This window comes from Medicago truncatula, chromosome 6 (assembly GCF_003473485.1).
Source record: "Medicago truncatula cultivar Jemalong A17 chromosome 6, MtrunA17r5.0-ANR, whole genome shotgun sequence".
Classification (NCBI taxonomy): domain Eukaryota; kingdom Viridiplantae; phylum Streptophyta; class Magnoliopsida; order Fabales; family Fabaceae; genus Medicago; species Medicago truncatula.
This window is the reverse complement of record NC_053047.1, coordinates 19,588,023-19,606,424: the sequence shown is the minus strand read 5'-3', so window position 1 is coordinate 19,606,424 and position 18,402 is coordinate 19,588,023. Positions and strand designations below refer to the sequence as shown.

General features: G+C 33.1%; 1 protein-coding gene across 4 annotated transcripts; it reads right to left on the bottom strand.

Moving 5' to 3' along the window:
• Nucleotides 1–8,086: 8,086 nt before the first annotated feature.
• Nucleotides 8,087–17,474, bottom strand: LOC11443654 (uncharacterized). Of its 4 annotated transcripts, none has more exons than XR_003012874.2 (4): nt 17,238–17,472; nt 17,039–17,129; nt 9,281–9,374; nt 8,087–8,437 (listed from the first exon to the last, which is right to left on the bottom strand). XR_003012874.2 is itself a non-coding variant. In XM_003619344.3 (4 exons), the coding sequence occupies exons 1-4, from the start codon at nt 17,299–17,301 to the stop codon at nt 15,506–15,508; spliced, it is 360 nt and encodes a 119-aa protein (XP_003619392.1). In that variant the 5' UTR covers nt 17,302–17,474; the 3' UTR covers nt 14,946–15,505. The 4 variants fall into 4 exon arrangements, 1 of the variants encoding a protein (XP_003619392.1); XM_003619344.3 differs by lacking the exons at nt 8,087–8,437; nt 9,281–9,374 and adding exons at nt 14,946–15,655; nt 16,027–16,081 and having other exon boundaries at nt 17,238–17,474; XR_003012873.2 differs by lacking the exons at nt 8,087–8,437; nt 9,281–9,374 and adding an exon at nt 14,946–15,655 and having other exon boundaries at nt 17,238–17,457.
• Nucleotides 17,475–18,402: the final 928 nt, after the last annotated feature.

The window sequence follows — 18,402 nt, the reverse complement described above, 5'->3', positions numbered from 1 at the left end:
AAATATGCAATTTTTATATATATATATATTTTTTTTTTTTTAAGGACCTATAGAAGCAGTTTTGTAAACATACCAACCTAAACAAATCATAAAAAAAACAAAGTTGATTACAAGATAATTCCCTTTCTAACAACAAAGCCAAGAGATAAACTTTCAAAATAAAACAAGATAATTCCCTTTCTAACAACAAAGCCAAGGGGTAAACTTTCAAAATAAAACAAGATAATTCCCTTTCAACAAAGTGAACCAAGGGATAGACTCCGTAACTACACAAAAACATCAAAAACAAACTGAAAGACTCTCAAGCCTCTGAACCGAGCTACTCCTCAAAATCAGAATGCGGCCCATCAAAGAGATCCATACGTTTCTTCTTCCGCCCGGGAATTTGATCAAGCGCGGCATCTTTCTCCTTGATACTCTTTTTCAGCTGGGCGATTATCACATCTTTCTTGTGGCTATCATAGGCTTCTTGCTCTAGTAGGGCCATCACAGCCTCGCACTCCTGATCCTTCTTGCGGTACTTCATTTCCCACATGGACTTCTCACGCCTTTCGATATCCAACTGCTTTTGATACCCTTCTAAGGACTCGGGAGGTAAAGGTAAAGGTATAGCTGGGACAGTTGATGTTGCAATCCTTTGTCGTGGGTATGGCATCTTCAATTTATTGGCTCGATCAATAACCCATTGGACATAAACTTCATGGGCGATAACCGATCTCTTTCCTAACTGATTCTTATCTTTCTTGACAATGGAATACCAAGCTTTCTCGAACTGCACTCTTTGATTTGCATCATCTTTTTTGTAGAGGAAGAAATCCCTATCTAGGATGAGGTACACAGGCTTCATCTCCGTATAATACTCAAACTGTCGTCTCGCAAGAATTGGGCTGTAGCTAATTCCTCCCTGCGTACCAAGAAGAGGTACATTGTTGAAGTCACCACAACTGTCAATAATGAACTCTGGGTCACAAGATGGGTTAAACCAGATTATGTCCTTTGGGGTCCAAGTCATGAGCTTTTGGGACCAAGGGATAGGTTCTGGTCTAATACTGGGACGGGGTAAGTGTGAAGTAATCCAGCGGTGGAGTAAAGGTGTACAACAGACGATGGTCCCTTTTCCATGACTAGTGCGATCATGAATAGCAACATACGTGTCAGCGAGTAAAACAGGAACCGGGTTTTGGGTTAAGAAGATCCGTATGGCATTCATGTCAACAAACTTATCAACTTTCGGGAAGAGGACTATGCCATAGATAAGCAGGGCAAGGATAGACTCAAAATCATCGGTTTTGGATTTCTCGAAACAAGTGGTGGCCTTTTGGTGAAGGAAGTTGTAAGGTAAACATGGGAGACCGTCTTTGGTTGTGAACTTGTCTTTTATGTCGGCTACTTCAAGGTGAAGGGCTTTTGCGATGGTAGGGATTTTAGGAATGGGCCCAAAGGCATGAAAGGGTACTTCATCGAGCACCGGTAAACCAACCCAATGGGAATACTCCTCTAGAGTTGGGAAGAGCTGAAAGTCTGGGAATGTGAAGCCATGGTAAATCGGATCATAGAACTGGACCAAAGTATTGAGAAGCATTACATCCACTTTTGTCTTGAGAATGTCGAGTAAATTACCATACCGCTCCTGAAAATGACCCGGATTTTTCAACATCTTCGTCAAACCCCTCAAACCCTCTAAACTTTCTGTATCCGGTGCCTTGAATTTATACCCGTGGGTCCTCCTTCCAACAACCTCCATAACCTCTGATGTTTATAAAAAAACCTATATAAGTCCTTCAATATTTCAATGGATGAAAAAAAATGTTTATGAATGAATGCATGTATGTATGATAATGCTCAAATACATAGAATACATGGTGAGGGTAAGTTCCACAATGTTGGAGTCAAGGGTAACAACGCCATTTGGTAAGGACTATGGTTTAAATTGCACTTGTAACAAGGGTTCTACCGAGGTTCTCAAAGTCATTGACCACTTCCGAATATTATCGGATACCGAGAAAACACCCGGTCCGACAACGTCCGTAGGAAAGTCTCATTTGAGTGTAGTATCGCGTGTCGACTAATTCCGAGAAAACACCCGGTTAGCCACCGCACTACGTCCTAAAAGGCCAAGATGGGTTAAGGGTTACTAAAAGTTCTTAGCTTCATTGGAAGATTAAAAGTAATAAAGTCTAAACGTGAAAACACACGCCGACATCTATTACTTCAATCTCCTTTGCTAAGTGTGGTTATCTCACGTGTGACAAGACACGAGTATATTCTCGGTATGCCACTATGAGTCTACCACTCCTATCTTATATTTCCCTCAAGCTCGGGTGTAGAACTTATTTTCTCACCCCTCACGTAATAAGGTAAACATGTAAGCAAATATTTACAAAGTATAAACAAGTAATAAAGCACAAAATAAAGAAAGTAAGGTGGGTTTAACCCGCGTAGGATCTAATGTCCCCAGTGAAGTCGCCATTTCTGTGCTCGCGATTTTCGGATATCAAACCATTAATTGATTTGAATCATCAATCTTTGAACTCTCAATTTTTATTCGTGGGAAGGGAAAAAATGAGTAAAAACCCTTTCGAGACTTTGGATTCGGGGGTTGGTTACGCGAAGGGAAGGTGCTAGCATCCTAAGCGTCTATGGTATTCCATAGGAACCTCTTACCTAGATTATTTTGTGCTAAACTACTTGTTTATTTGAAAAAATTATTGCCTAATGTCTAAGTGAAAGAATGGAGGGAGAAGAAGTATGTTTTTGGTTATTTTTATTTGATTTGGAAGGACAAGTCCTCTGCCTACGTACCCTTTTTGGGAAAGGGATCAAAACCGACGTAGTTCCACTCAAAAAATTTCTTTAGTGGGTTAGGTTGATTTTAAGATTTTTCGAAATGGGTTTTAAGAAGAGAAAGAGGCCTCAAGGCATGAGATAAAAGAAATGAGTGAGGTTAATTGATTTTAAATTTTGAAAATGATTGAAGTTGAATTAAAATTGATTGAGAGTTTGATTAAGAAAAATAAAGGAAAAATGTTATTAAGAAAATGATTTTTGAAGTTTTGCATATTTGACTTTTTGAGAAAATGATTTTTTTAAACTAACGGTGAAAACTAACGTAACGTCGTAAAAACTAACGGAAAGCAGTAAATAAAATGTGGTAGTGTCGGTGCATGTGTCGGTGCTTGTGTTACCTACATTATTACATCAATTCCTAAATACAACCCTAAGGCCTTTATGCCAAAATAAAATGCAAGAAATAAAATTACATCAATTCCCTATTCATACATACTAAGTCAATGACAAAATAAAATAATGAGAAAATTAAATGTGCATGCTATGATTCAAGACAAAAATTAAATAGTTAGTAATCACAAGAAATATTATGATGAATGAGACATAAGAAATAATAAGCAAGAATTAAGACAAATAAAAATTAAGGTCATCATATAAGAGATAAACAAAAAAACACAAGAAAACAAATAGAAAGGATTTTTAAAATTAGAGAAAATTAAAATAGTGAGAAAAAATATTTTTTGGAAATTTTTCTAAACACAAAAATGTCAAAAAGTGTAAAAACAGTATTTAAAAGATAAAGATAATTAAAAATAAAAAATAATAAAACATTGGCTCAGCAGGATTAATTCTGGACCATTGGATTAAATCAATAGTCCAGATTCATTCACTGGATTCATCACAGCCATTGGATCCAACGATCCAAGGGTCACAAAAACAACATGGAAACAAAAGGATTATACTGAAAACACAGTGACCGTCAGATCAACGATCTGACGGTCCAAACAGAAACCACACCACACTCACGCAGAAAAAACACACACCTGATCCAAAATCAAGATACACAGGAGCCCTCAGATCAAGGAATGATCCAGATCCAAGGGCTGTAACGCGATGGAGCACTGAATTGCAGTATGCGCATGTGCACAAGATCCAACAAAAAAGAGAACATTATAAAAGAGTTCTAACAAAAAAAACATAACACAATTCACAAAAAACCTCTTTCTAAAAACCTAGAGAGAGAAGCTCCCACTTCTCTCTAGGAATCTCGCCGGAGAAGAAGGTGGGGAGGGGCGGCCGGAGCTGCTCCGGCGCGGTGGTCGGCCGGAGCGCCGCCGCGCCGGAGTTTTTTTTGCTTTTTTTCGAATTTTTTTTACATCAAAATACTCCTCTTCCCTTCCTCCACTCGAATCTAAACTCAAAATTTCGAAAACATGCACCAAAAATCCTAGATCTACAAATGAAGATATGAAAATTTTACCTCTTTTTCCGGTGCGGTTCCGTTTGCGTTTCCGGTTCGCCTCCTTTCCTAGCTTTTCCGGTCCGGTTCTCTTCCCCTTCTTTTGCTACGGTTCGGTCCGGTTCGGTTTCTTTCCGTTCTGGTTCGGTCCAGTTCGGTTTTGGCTTGTTTGGGATGATGATGATTTGTGGTTGTATGAATGGTTTGAGGTTGTTGTTTAAGTTTTGTGCTGCTGGATTTTGATGAATCTATGAATGTTCTTCATATGTTCATGTTATTTCTTTGTAATTTTTAGTGTTTGATCTGAAAAAGGGTTGGAAAAGTAGAAAATGAGTGTTTGTGAATTGCTGCTGATTTTTCTGACGTGAACAGTGACTTCTGGCCCATTTCCCAATGATTGACAGTGTATTTATAGGGACAAACTAGGGTTGGCTCTGGTACAAATCAATGACCAAAATGCCCCTGCAGCTGAGACTTGGAGAAAAAGATTTTAACAAATAAATAAATAAAATAAAAACAAAATGCATAAAATAAATAAATAAAAATAAAAATAAAAAGAAAAGAAAAGAAAAGGAAGGAAGTCACTCACGTGACTTTCACTTCTTTGTGTTTTTTTTCTAAAAAAAATAAAAAAAAATAAAATAATAATAAACAAACTAACTTAAAAAAAAAAAAAAAAAATAAAAAGTCCCTTCGAAATCTGACATGAGGTACTTCAAAGTATCCTCCCTGCCGAAATTTCGGTTGAAATGATTAATAAAATACGCCTTTTAACATGCAATTAGCCATTTTAAAATGACTTGCCTGTTGTGACTAAAAGGATTATAAAATGCGTTTATAAAAATGTAAATGGAGTGATTTTAAATGTTGTAGAAAATGCGAGCGAGGACTTAAATGCAAGATGAAAGTTTTTTTTTTAAAAATGATTAATGACGAAAAACACGAGTTTTAAAAGGTAAAAAACGAATAAAAGAGAATCTGAACTATTAAAAAAAATGCGGACAAAAAAGATTTCAAATGGTCCAAATTTGAGGTATGACAATTATCAATATAATATATAATAATAATGAAGTCATTCTTTCAAAGCAATATAGATTCTCACTTTAGATATGATAAAAAAAAAAAAAAAAAAAAAAGACTCTGATTTTATTCACAGCTTCTGTTTTCCACTTCTTTAAAGTGCAAGAATTGGGAGGATTGACCAAAAAAGTTTACTGAGTTGTGACCATTGGCTATTAGGAATAAAACAACTGTTTTTGAATATCCATGGCATAACCCTAAAGTATATGCTAATGTTTCATTGGCTTATTCCATCTTGTTTGCTATAAAAAGTTTCACAAACCAATGGCACAATTCAGGTTGAAAAGTCCATGAATAAGCAAATCAACAATAGGGCACCTCTCTCCTGGCAAGTAAAAAGGGCTCAGTGCCAATAACTTGCCAAAGGAGAGTTGCCCTGTGGCTGATTTAGCTTAATCTTATAGATTGGTAATAATAAAAAGTTAATTCATCAACGTCATACAAGTTTAACATTTTACGTATATTCTTATGTGAATAATTAGGTTAGGTTAGGGGTTCATCGTAGAAATCTAATCAAATCGATAGTATTGACTTCTCCACGATAACATGGTTATATATTGTGGCTGAGGTTCCGGCCACTATTATTGTGATAGGTATTGCGGTGGTTATAGCATGAAATTATATATTTTTTTGTTGGTATAAAGGTTGCATATTTATATTATGTCACTGCTTCAAATCGTTCTGTCCCACTCTTTATCAAAATACTTTCAACTCCTTTGTTAAAGACTTGGAAATTTGAGATATTGACGTTTGAGAACTAGATAGAAGTAGTGGATTTATATATCTTAAAAAAAAAAAAAAGTAGTGGATTTGAATGGATGATTGATTCTTGTAAGTTTACTTGAAAGATGATTTTACTGTTGACTAGAAGTAGATGACATTGACCTTTGATCCAATGATTGGATAGTGGATGAGTTGTTGATCATTTAAGCTTATGATTGACCTTTGATCATTTGATTGGTTAGTGAATGATATTGGCCTTCTAGATTTGAATGTTATGAACAATATTCATTTCACTTGAACGTTGATCTAGACAACTATCTTGGCCTCCTAACTTTGCGAAAATTGCGACTTTGACATTCGATTGAAAAAAATAATTTGTCCTCTAACGTTGTCCCCCTTTGCAAGAAGCAAATTTTGGCTCGATCAACGGTGACATCTCACTTAACTGTTTAATTTCTTCTTCTTATCTTCTTCCTTGAAAAAATACTTTTCTTCTTCTGCAAACCTATTCTTATTCAACTCCACCTTCACAGGTGATGGCCGCCACTCTTTCCACCTAACCGTAAAGAACCCAATCAACCTATCTATCCCAAACACTCCCGAAACTCTTTTACTCCGACTCCACACAACCCGTACTCACCATAAAACAAATACTTATCAAATCCTTCTCCAACCAACTCGTTTAAAATATTTGATACCACGAGAAAGGAAGATATTGGACAATGATGAGATAAAACCGCAAGTGCACGGTCTTACCGAAGTAGTATTAAAAGAGTATCGTTCCGACAGGGAGTAATTCAATTCAATTAACCTTTGGAAATGATTAGAAGAGAAAAGAATTGTAAGTTGGAAGTTTTCAAGCGATTGAAAATTAATAATATAAAAGGAGCCTTGGGATCGTTGGTTTCATCTAAATAACAAGTCCTTCTCAAACCAAAACTATAAGCTTATAATGTTATGTTAGACCTAGTTTCTCAAGACAGTTTCTCTTATGTTCCTCTAGCAACCAAGCCTATTTCGCTGACTTGATTACTATTAGATTTTGGTTCCTCTAACAACTAAGCCTATTTCGCTGACTTGATTGTTATTAGTTCCCTTGAAGATCGAAACTATACGTCTCAAAGATTGCAAAGCCTATTTCGCTGACTTTGCAATCCTTGTCTAAATTCACTTGTTCGAATATCAAAGCTCCACTTTCGTTTTATGAATTGATATTTGGAATAATGGATAAACAATTATCAAACCCTCCACTTTCGTTTCCACAGTTTGATAATGGTTGATCCATGTTTAAGCGGTGAATTTAGATAAGAAATTAGGGTTACATAAGATTAAGGCTTATAGCTTGGCTTGATTAAGATTATGTCATTTAGACTTATCCAACAATCCCAAGACAAGGAGAAGTCTACTCACTCATGTTCATCGTAGACATGGGCGAGAAGAGAGAAAGCATAAAAGTAAATGACAAGAAAATAAAGGAAAAGAAAAGAACTTTAATTAGAAAAGCAATTGTCACTTATTGTATTCCAAGTAAAGATGAATATTTGTGATGGATGACTACTCTATTTATAGCATACATTTGACTTAAAATCTAAGCAATTACATTTGGGCTAAAAATAGAGTAGCTTAAAATCTAAGCAAAAGCAGCAAAAGGTACTCTGGAGGGTGGCACGGCCGTGCCAATGTTAGCACGGGCCGTGCCAAGCTTCTGACTTTGGGGAGACATATTTTTGTCTCTCAATCTTCATATTTTTGCATCCAATCAGCTCCAAGTCCCTTTCTTTTGCTCCAACACTCAATCCATCCAATATTCATTCCTGAAATAAAATAAAATGCAATTTAAAGTAAACTATCCTAAAAAGGAAATAATGCTAATATAAAATAAAATAAAATCTAATTAAAACTAAACTAAAAAGCATATAAAAGTAAACAATAAATGACTCATCAGACAACATGATCCCGAGCACACGAAAACAGCATAAAAAAAGCATTACGCTTACATGAAGGATCTTGTTGAGATACGAGAAACTTCTCAATGATCTCCGACGCATTTTTGAATATTTGTTCTCCTCGAGGAAGCTCGAAAACAGCGTTACAACGAACGAAAGGGTGACAATGTTTGAGATTTGACATAATCAAAGGGATTATTTGAGATTAATGTATATTATATGATATTTTTCAATTTATCATAAATACAAATAATAACATTAATGCTCTAACTCGAAAGTTTGAAAACTCAATATTAAAACAAATAACAACATGAAGTTGTTCGGAATATAGCAAAATCATATATACTACGAAAACTCAAAAGTAAATCTTGGCACAAGCTTGGCATCTTCTTTCAAAAGCGAAGACCCATCTATTGCTTGCCATGACCATGTTGAATATCATCTGCATACAAATATCCGTACAAAAAGAGAGAGAGAAAACAAAGATGTTATACATCTTACATCATGTAAGAAAACAAGGCATAAGTAGATAAAGGTGAAGGCAGAAGAATTGTCATACTACATCTTTCCCTAATTATAGGACAATTTTGAGATTTTTTTTGTCTCTTTTTATAAGACCCTTTTGTTATTTCCAAGTACATTAATTATTTCTTTACATGCACGTCCCTATTTGTTATACATCTTTTTCTTCAATCAGCAATAAATAACATATGGAAAATATGAACTAACTTTCTCTCTTAAGGATAAAATTGTAAAAACAACAGTGATTACAAACAATTTTAATATAAATATTCACTTTCTTAATTCCCGTAATTTTAGCAAAAGGGTCTTATATATAGGGACAAAGGTAGTAATATACTCCCTCCGTCCCAAATTGTATGACGTTTTGGACATTTCACACATATTAAGAAATGTATTTAATATTGTGTGGGAAAGAGATATTATGAGTTGTTTTACAAAATTGTCCTTAATAAATAATATGGGAAAGATAAATGATGGAATTGAAAAAAAAAGAGTAATAAATAGTGAAGGATATAATAGAAAAAATATCATTAATATTTCATAGTATTGTAAAGCGACGTATACTTTAGGATAAATATTTTTTTTAAAATAACATACAATTTAGGATGGATGGAGTATTTAACAGACATCAACGGTTTTCAAAGAAGTTAAAAAGCCGTAGATATAAATGGGAATTAAGGTGAGAATAATCATACAAGTAGCAACATTATGAGCAAAAAAAATCAAAAGGCTTAGACATAATAGAAACTATTTTTTAACTTACATGTTAAGGCAGTAACATTCATTTTGAAGGCAATATGTTAATTGAGGAAAACCACAGGAAAGATATATACAATGCATGTGAGATATACACTTTCCTGCAATAAGAAATAAGAATACAGAAATATTACTTAAATATGGTAAATCAAAACATTCCTTAAAAAAAATGATAAATCAAAACAATAAAAACATGAAAGTAAACTTACCACAAACATTGATTACAACAATAAATAAATAGGGAAACAAAAAGTATCATAGAGTAAAAAAACTTAAGAATTTCTTTCATTTTTGCTTACCCATGCATATATCAGTTAGAAAATTGTGTGATAACTTTATACTAACAAAATAACTTCGTGCAATGTATCTTAATTAAGTATTGTTTAATACTTACTTTATTACAAGAAATTTGCAATGCAATATGAGGTGACTAAAATACCACTCAAAATTGGAGTGGTATTGTATTTATTTCATAGTATTGTATATAAGCCTAAAAATATGAGGTGACTAAAATTCTGGGGTTAGTATAAATACAAGTAAAGACTCGACAATGCAAAATCATCTCATAATATTCAACAACAATATAAAGGATAACCTCCAATTATATTGATCACCTCAAAAACAATTGCATTATCAAGTATTTACGTCCACACAATCAATAAACATAATCATCAATCATTGAGCATATATGCAATCACCAACAAAATCACCATCACTTAACATATATGCATTCACCGACAATATCACAATCAATTAAGACGGGTGAATATACATATAATCATATCAAACTATCCACGAAAGATTTGCCAAGTATTTGATCTTAAAGATTATTTTCGACAAAGTTCGCCTCTCATATCCACGAAAGAGTATATAATATTATTATATACTCTTTTTTTTTTTTAATTTGGTTCATGCACAAACTTTCTTTTAAAATTTAATATTTACTCGTTAAAGAAAATAATATTATCAATATTTTCCTCAAAATTAGACGGGGTGACAAAAAAGAGATGGGATAATATTATTATATTTATATTTTTTTTAATTTGGTTCATGCACAAGCTTATAATTCTTTTAAAATTTAATACACAGATATTTAAGAAATTAAATTAATTATAATTTTTATAAGGAAGATTTTTTTTGAAAGATTAAAAGGAAGTTAATTATTATATTTTTTTAATTAAAATAATAATCAAGCAAAAAAGTAAATATACATGTATTATGCCCTCTAAAAAAATGTACTTCTTTATGTAGAAATAATTTAATATTATTTTAAAAAATAAATTAACTGAGATAAATTGTAGATTATTCTATTTCAATGTATTTGATTTTAATCTTAATTATAATTTTGGTCTTTCTATTTTCACTCACTCACATAATTGATAGGAGAAGTCCACTTGGGTTGGCCTCGTGGCGTTCTTAAGACCTTAAAGTCTGCTTCTCTCAAGGTCTTCGATTCTCTCCAATGCAGATTTTGATAAGCTATTTTGGCTTATTCAAAAAAATATGAAATGAGAATACCATAATTAATACTTTTATTTCAAAATTATTTTAACTCAATGAATATTCTTTTTATTTGACTTGTGCATTTTAATAGAATTTAATTTCAAAATTTTAGGTTTAATAATTTATTTAATGTGATTAAATATAAGAATATTTAATTTTACTTAGAAAAACACTAAATGCATACAAATATTGAAATAAAAATTAAATTTTTAAAGTTTTACCATATTAAGTATCATGTGCACCACGTAGGTCAAACTGGCATTAATGATAATATTTGTTGAAAATCTTAAAAGAAACGAAATCAATTGAGTTTATAAATACCATGCTGAAAACACATAGATTTATCATCACAAACACCTAATCCTCCTTCATTGAGGACTCCTCAAGATCTACCTTCAACTCTCAATTCTAATGGAGACTGGTCCAAAACGTCGTCGATTTTATAAGTCACAATCAACCATTTGCCTAGATGATCTATCTTCAGATGAAAATGTTGCTCATGTGAATACTAATGATCAAAGAATCATTGAGAAACCAACCTCAAATTTTGGTAAGGCTCCACTAGGTCAACGGTTATTCTCATTGGGTTTACCAGCCTTAGATGCTCCGACCAAAAGGACATCATCAGCATTGCCAAAGGGATTCTTACATGCTTGTCGATGGTGTAAGAAAAAGATTGAGAAGGATACGTATATGTATGGGTATGTATTGTTTCTCTTCTCTTTCTTCTTCCCACATTTCATAGATATACAACATTAGTCATGCATATATCCAAAAGGTGAAGTGAAAACTGAACACCAATATCAAAGGCATACACGATGAATATTAATTAGAGCAAAAAATTTCAAATTCTCCAACTAAACATTAGATTTATATTTTTTTTCAATGGATCGGATTTTGTATTTTGAATCACCAACAAACCGAATAATATTTATCTTATATATATATATATATATATATATATATATTATATATATATATATATATATATATATATATATATATATATATATATATATATATATATATATATATATATATATTGTTTGCTAGGATACATTCACTAGTTTTTATTAAGGTGTGTTTTAGCAAAGATATAACTAAAAAGTTGTTAAATACACCTTAATGTGAATGTTGTTAAAACACACCTTTTAAAAAAATAAGTTGGTGTATGTCAGCAACTTCTATAGGCATTTGCTATGATACACCCACTTATTTTTTAGAATGTGTATTTTAGCAAGTTATAACTAAAGAGTAGTTAAATACACCTTCAGGTGTAGCTTGCTAAAACACTCCCACATAAAAACTAGTCGATGTGTTCTAGCAAATCCATATATATATATATAGGGTTATGCTAGAAGTCACCCATGAAGGTGTCTTTTAGCAACCCACACCTCAAGGTGTGATTTCCACTTTTTAGTTATAACTCTGCTAACCTTCATAAAAATTAGTTGGTGTCTTTTAACAAATGCTCATAGAATAACTTGCTAAAAAACACCTTCGCAAAAGATATCTTCTAGCAAAACCTCTTTATATATATATATATGGCATATCAAGTGAGAGGAGTAAGTTAAATGAGAGATAAGAGGAGCTAATATTATCTGTTGGATCAAAATAAACGGTCATGATCAAATTCCACTAAATAAGGATTGGCACACCTAATCTCTTTTGATTGTCTTCTTTGGATCTCCCTTCTCTTCTTCCAATTACAAAATCCAAATCTGCCATCCACCTTAAATCTAAATCATTATAACCTTCACTACCAACGATCTCAGCTCAGCCACTACATCTACATGTGTTTTTCAAAATATAAAAATTGAATTTTTTCTACCAGAGTAATTATAAAAATGTTTGAAGAACCAATTAGAATTTAATTTTTCTGTTAAGTAATCATGATAAAGTTCAAATATCCAATTAGAACTTAAAAATACACAGGAAGTTGATGCACATCATGCAAAAAAGATGAAATTGAAGAATTCCAGTACGACAAAGAAATTGGGTGGGTGAGAAGTTGATACATAGAACTTAATAATACATAGGAAGTTGAATCATGGTGTGCATAACCCTCAAGTCTAATTGCAGATTTAAAAAATTGAAGAGGAAAACGTATGGAAAACCAGGAAAAATATAGAAGAGGAAGCGACACGTTTCTTGAGCAGAGGATACGTGTTTTTTTTTTATTCAAGTGTGTCAATCCTTGTTTAGTGGAATTTGATCATAACCGTTTATTTTGATCCAACAGATGATATTAGCTCCTCTCATATCTTATTTAAGTTACTCCTCTCACTTGATATGCCCTCTATTTTCTAGATTACCTTTGAAGAATGGTGGGTAATTTACCCACCAACCAATGAAAATGAGCAATTTGTTGGTGGGGTCAAAATAGTTCATGGATACCACTTAAAAATGTGCTTATGTGGCTAATGTGTATTGGTTGGGGTAAATTACCCATCATTCTTCCATGGGTATCCTAGTTGTCACCATATATATATAGAGAACATATCTTATGAGAATGACATCTTTATATGAGAATGATAAGAATGAATCTCAGCCATCAGATCAAAATAAATGGTCTAGATTAAAATACTTATTTTAAATAACAAGCATGCCTTTCCACATGCTATCATCAACCTATTCAACTTCTGATCTTCTCCAACCTTCCATCCGCTTCCAAATCCTTGGTGTCTGATACTTTTTTCTTCTTCTTTTCATGGAGCTTTTAACCTCTTTTGTATTAATTTTTTGCCGCCGTCCACAACAATCAAAACAAAAACTGAATCAAATTTTACTTTTTAATTTATTTTCTTAGTTGGTGGAGAATGGAGATCTTAGGTCTCATCTCGGCAAACAAGAAATCACTCATCCCAACTTTGTATCCATCATCGCCGTCCGTCGAATGTCTGATCATGGCCGATAGGAGTTTCAATTTCAATAAAAAATTTGAGGCAAAAACCTGATTTACAATTGAATCCAATTTAAAATTAAAAGAGAAGAATTTTGATTTTGTACAGAAAACAATCATTTTTTGTTTGAAATATAATTGATTTTCCAAAGCTTCATTCCATTCGAAATGATTTAAATTAACAATGGAAGCTTCTTCTAGAATATGTGACTGAGTGCGACGGCAAAGCGCATAGCAGCCACCGTCTCTGCCGTCGCCGGTGTCGCATGAAAACAATAAACTAAAATCGAATCCAAGAGAGAGATAATCATTATTAGAAGAGTTTCAGTTAGGAGATCAAATCACGTTAGATTGTGAGTTTGAGAAGATGAACTGTGAGTGGTGAGAGAGGATAGAGTGAGTGGTGAGAGAGGATAGAATAAGGATATGCACATCTGTTGTTTAAAAAGGGTCTCTTAATCCTATCCATCCATTTTAATCTAATGGTTGTGATTTATTCTCATCATTCTCATATAAAAAGTTCATTCTCATGTGATATGTCCTATACAGATACACGTACAATCATATTGAGTAGTGGTGTTTATAAACTTCTTATATGCATGCATGTCAACTGACCCATTAATTTTAACATTGCAGCGTCTTTTCTGCATTTTGCTCTCTTAAATGTCGAGAAAATCAAATGATAGCGGATGATTATATTGTAGAAATATGTTCCACATCGGGTTCAACTGCAGAGGAAACTGGAGGGTATCAAGAATAAATAATTCATGAAGGGTTTTTCTTTGCTTTTGTGATAAAAACAGGAATTGATTAGTTTGCAAGTTCATATGCTATAATTTCAAAAGTACTTACAAAAACTTTGTGATGGCGGCTACAAAAGCCTTTTTTGTTATTGTTATTTTTGTATCTTCGGCTGAGAATTATTGATCTTATTTGTTGGATCTTATTATGAGAATTGAATGTTGGATCTTATTATGCTTGTACTCAATTCATGAGTTATTTGGTCACTTAGGTTTTATATTTTTTATATGTTTTATAAAAGCCGTATAATTTTAGAAAAAAGACATGTTCCTCAACAACAACAAAAATTAAAGATTGGACAATAGATTCATTTTTGTTTTCTTTGACAATGAACCAAACCAACTCGAAAAAAGTTTGAGACTCGATTCGATAATGGATTCGTTGAACTTGGTTCACGAACCAAATGAGTCGAATTTGAGTTAACAATTAAGTTCGTTAAATAAATGAGATGAACTTGAGCTATGCATAGTTCAATTCGTTTGGTTCATGAACCAATTCGTTATGTGTATGTGTGTGTGTGAGGTCATTTCAAATGAGATGACTTTTTAAAGAGTTCTGATACATGCCACCATACGTGGCAAACCTCTCCTATACACCCTTTATGTGGCATTTTTTATTGATTAAATTGGGGGTAATTTTGCCCACTACAAAAAAAAAGTGTTATTTTGTAATGTACACAGACATGTCACTTCTCAATTATGTTCCCCTATCTTCTCCGCTGACTTCTCTCCCGCTACCAACCACCTCCACCGCCCCTTTTCCGACAGCGACGTTTTTTCACCATTTCCGACGATGGTGATGGCAAAGTTGAAGATGCAATGAGGACGGAACCAAACAACAACCACTCTCTCGTCCTCCCGTCGCAATAATGTTTTTCACCATTTCCGACGGTCAAAACACTTAGATTTGCGCCACCATCCCATCGTCGAAGTCAAACACTCATATCTGCTCCACCACACCAACTTCGACGTCAAAACACAGCCCACCGTCGTCACTAGTCATTGTCTCCTTCAAAGACATTTAGATCTACCAAAATGGTTTTGATGGTGGTGTTTTAGAGGTGACAATAATGACATTAAAAACAGAGACGGTGGAGAGAGAGGGTGGCTGATCATGAACTGACACCATTCTTCCTGGAATCTCGTTATTACCATTGCCTTTGTATGTTACAGGAATCTATGTGTAAATTGATTCAGTCAGTGATCAAACAATAAACTAAAAGTTTCTACCAAAATCAAAACCAAAACAAAAAGTAAACTAATTAATTTTTTTGCAAAGGAGTGGAGAAATAAAGGTTATCTTTGATATAAAATGTTTGTTTATTTTAATTAGATATAGTATCAAAATATGACTAGTTTAAAATATGATGCAATTTTTATGTTGTTTGTTGGCACAGCACACACATTGTAGATAGCAAAAACATAAGAACTATACGATTACACACCTAGTGACAAATATAGTGAATTATGTTGGCTATGACATGCTTTTGAGGGAAGAACATATAAAAACAATCCTATTGTAGTTGAAAAAGAGTAATATTATATTACCTCTGGTACTCCGTACAAGAAGAAAAAACAAAAATCATTAAGATCAACGAGACTCCTGAAAATTGAATAAAATTGGGGAATACACAACCATAGTCCCCTTGTCAAAATATACACAACCAACATCATGATCCTTAATTTCATAAATTCGAAGACAAATGCACGTTTGAATTGAAAGTGAGTTTGGAATAATTACAATAACACCGCAATTTATTTGAAATCTAAAGTGTAACTTTTGTCAAAATCATGCTGACACTGTCAATGATACACCATGGTTGTGGAAAACTTATCCCTTCTGAAACACATCATGATGTTTCATCATCAGTGTCAAATGGATAAATTTGGTTAAGCTAATGTAGTGACACACCAATGGGAAAACGAATTCATTCCAAAATTCTCACATTTACTATATGGTTTTTGTCCTCTAAATTGCATCATGCTGACAAGATGCAGAGTGCATTTTATAGCATCAAATGAACTATCAAAAAATTCATTAAAAAATTTAGTTAGACTTTGATTATAAAAATAAAAAAGTTTCTCAATCAAATGATGCCATGAATTTGTTGAATATCAGCTAGCACAAAATTCAATCACTCAAAGAAAAGAAGGAAAAAAACAATCAAGAAACCTTATGACATGTCATTGTGAGTTGCTAGTGGGAGAGATGAAGCGATATATGCAAATGTGACACAAACAATGATTGCACTAACAAGCTTTCATGAACTATAATAATATAAATCCAATTGAAAATTATAGCACATGATTTTGTACGAACTCTATGGGGGCAGCTACACACTTGTTTACTCATTTTAAGTCACTCACTTACAAGTGAAAATCTTTACACTTACTATGTGATGTAAGACAAGCTATACAATGAACTTTATTGAGGAAATTTATCAAACATGTGGTATGCGTAAAATAGGTAGAACAATAACTTGATCCCATCACTCACACACGAATACTCACAAACTCTAATATCACAAGAAAGGTAAAGGGAGAGAAAGGCAGTTGTTACCGTGTGATGTAGATGGCAAACGCGAGGGAAGAAGTTGTTACCACGCGGCGGCGACAGCTTGTTGTGACTGAAGCACGTTTTCCTTTGTTTTCTGAGTATCAATCACAAGTTGTTGTGATTGAATGAACAGTGAACAAATCAATTTCTTATAATTGAAAGTAAAAGGGTTTTTGAGACTACAAGAGTTGAAGGAAGAAACCTTGGAATCCACAAGAGGAGAAAAGGGCAGCTTGAGCATAGAGAACAAAGAGACTGAAACCCATTAACACTGAAGGAAGCAGAGATCACTAAGAAACGAATATGATGAACTGAAGCTACTTCTCACCCATGAAACTGCCATGGACGATTAGTAGATGATGACATTGACAGAGGAGGAGTAAAAGGGTTTCAGTAAATTGTGTTTTTTTTATTGTAGTGATAATTTAATTTAATTTAATTTTTTTTTTGAGAGAAGGTAATTTAATCAATATTAATATAAAACAACTACTTTTTATTTTCCCTAAAAAAAATACACCCTCCGGTCACTAATATAAACAAAAAACTACATTCTAGGTTCATTCATTTTATGATATATGTGGTATATAATAAAGACTATGTGCATCATTAAATAAATGAATCTAAAATGTAAACTTTTGCTTATAATAGTGACCGGAGGGTGTACTATCCATTTATAAAAATAAATATAACATGGATCTACCAAACCCCTAAAAAAATGGATCTACAAAAAAAACAAAAAAAAAACTAGCGATTTATTTTGGGAATGGGAATAAAATTATCAAATATGTTGTAGAGGGAATCGAACAAGGTACCAAAAGCTTATAAAAATTGACTTAAACCACTCGGCCAATTAAATTTTATAGATACATAGCGCTTTTTCTAATATATAAACGCTAATAACTTTTATGTACACATAGCGCTTTTTCTAATACATAAACGCTATTAAATGTCTTATCTAAGATAGCGCTTTCGCAAACGCTATTTAATGATAAATAGCGCTTTTAGAATCACGCGCTATATAAGTTTATCAATGCACTTTTTTTACATTTTTAACTTTTTTTTATTAATACTATGAAAGCGCTTTCAAATAAAAGAGCTATGAAAATTGAAACCTCAGATAGCGACTTTTTCAATAAGCGCTATCTAAGGGCTCCGTATTAATTTTTATAGCGCTTTGATCATATAACCGCTATAAATTGGGCGCCATTTTTTCCCCATTTTGTAGTAGATGCAGGTGTCTTTTAGCAACCCACACCTCAAGGTGTGATTTCCACTTTTTAGTTATAACTCTGCTAACCTTCATAAAAATTAGTTGGTGTCTTTTAACAAATGCTCATAGAATAACTTGCTAAAAGACACCTTCACAA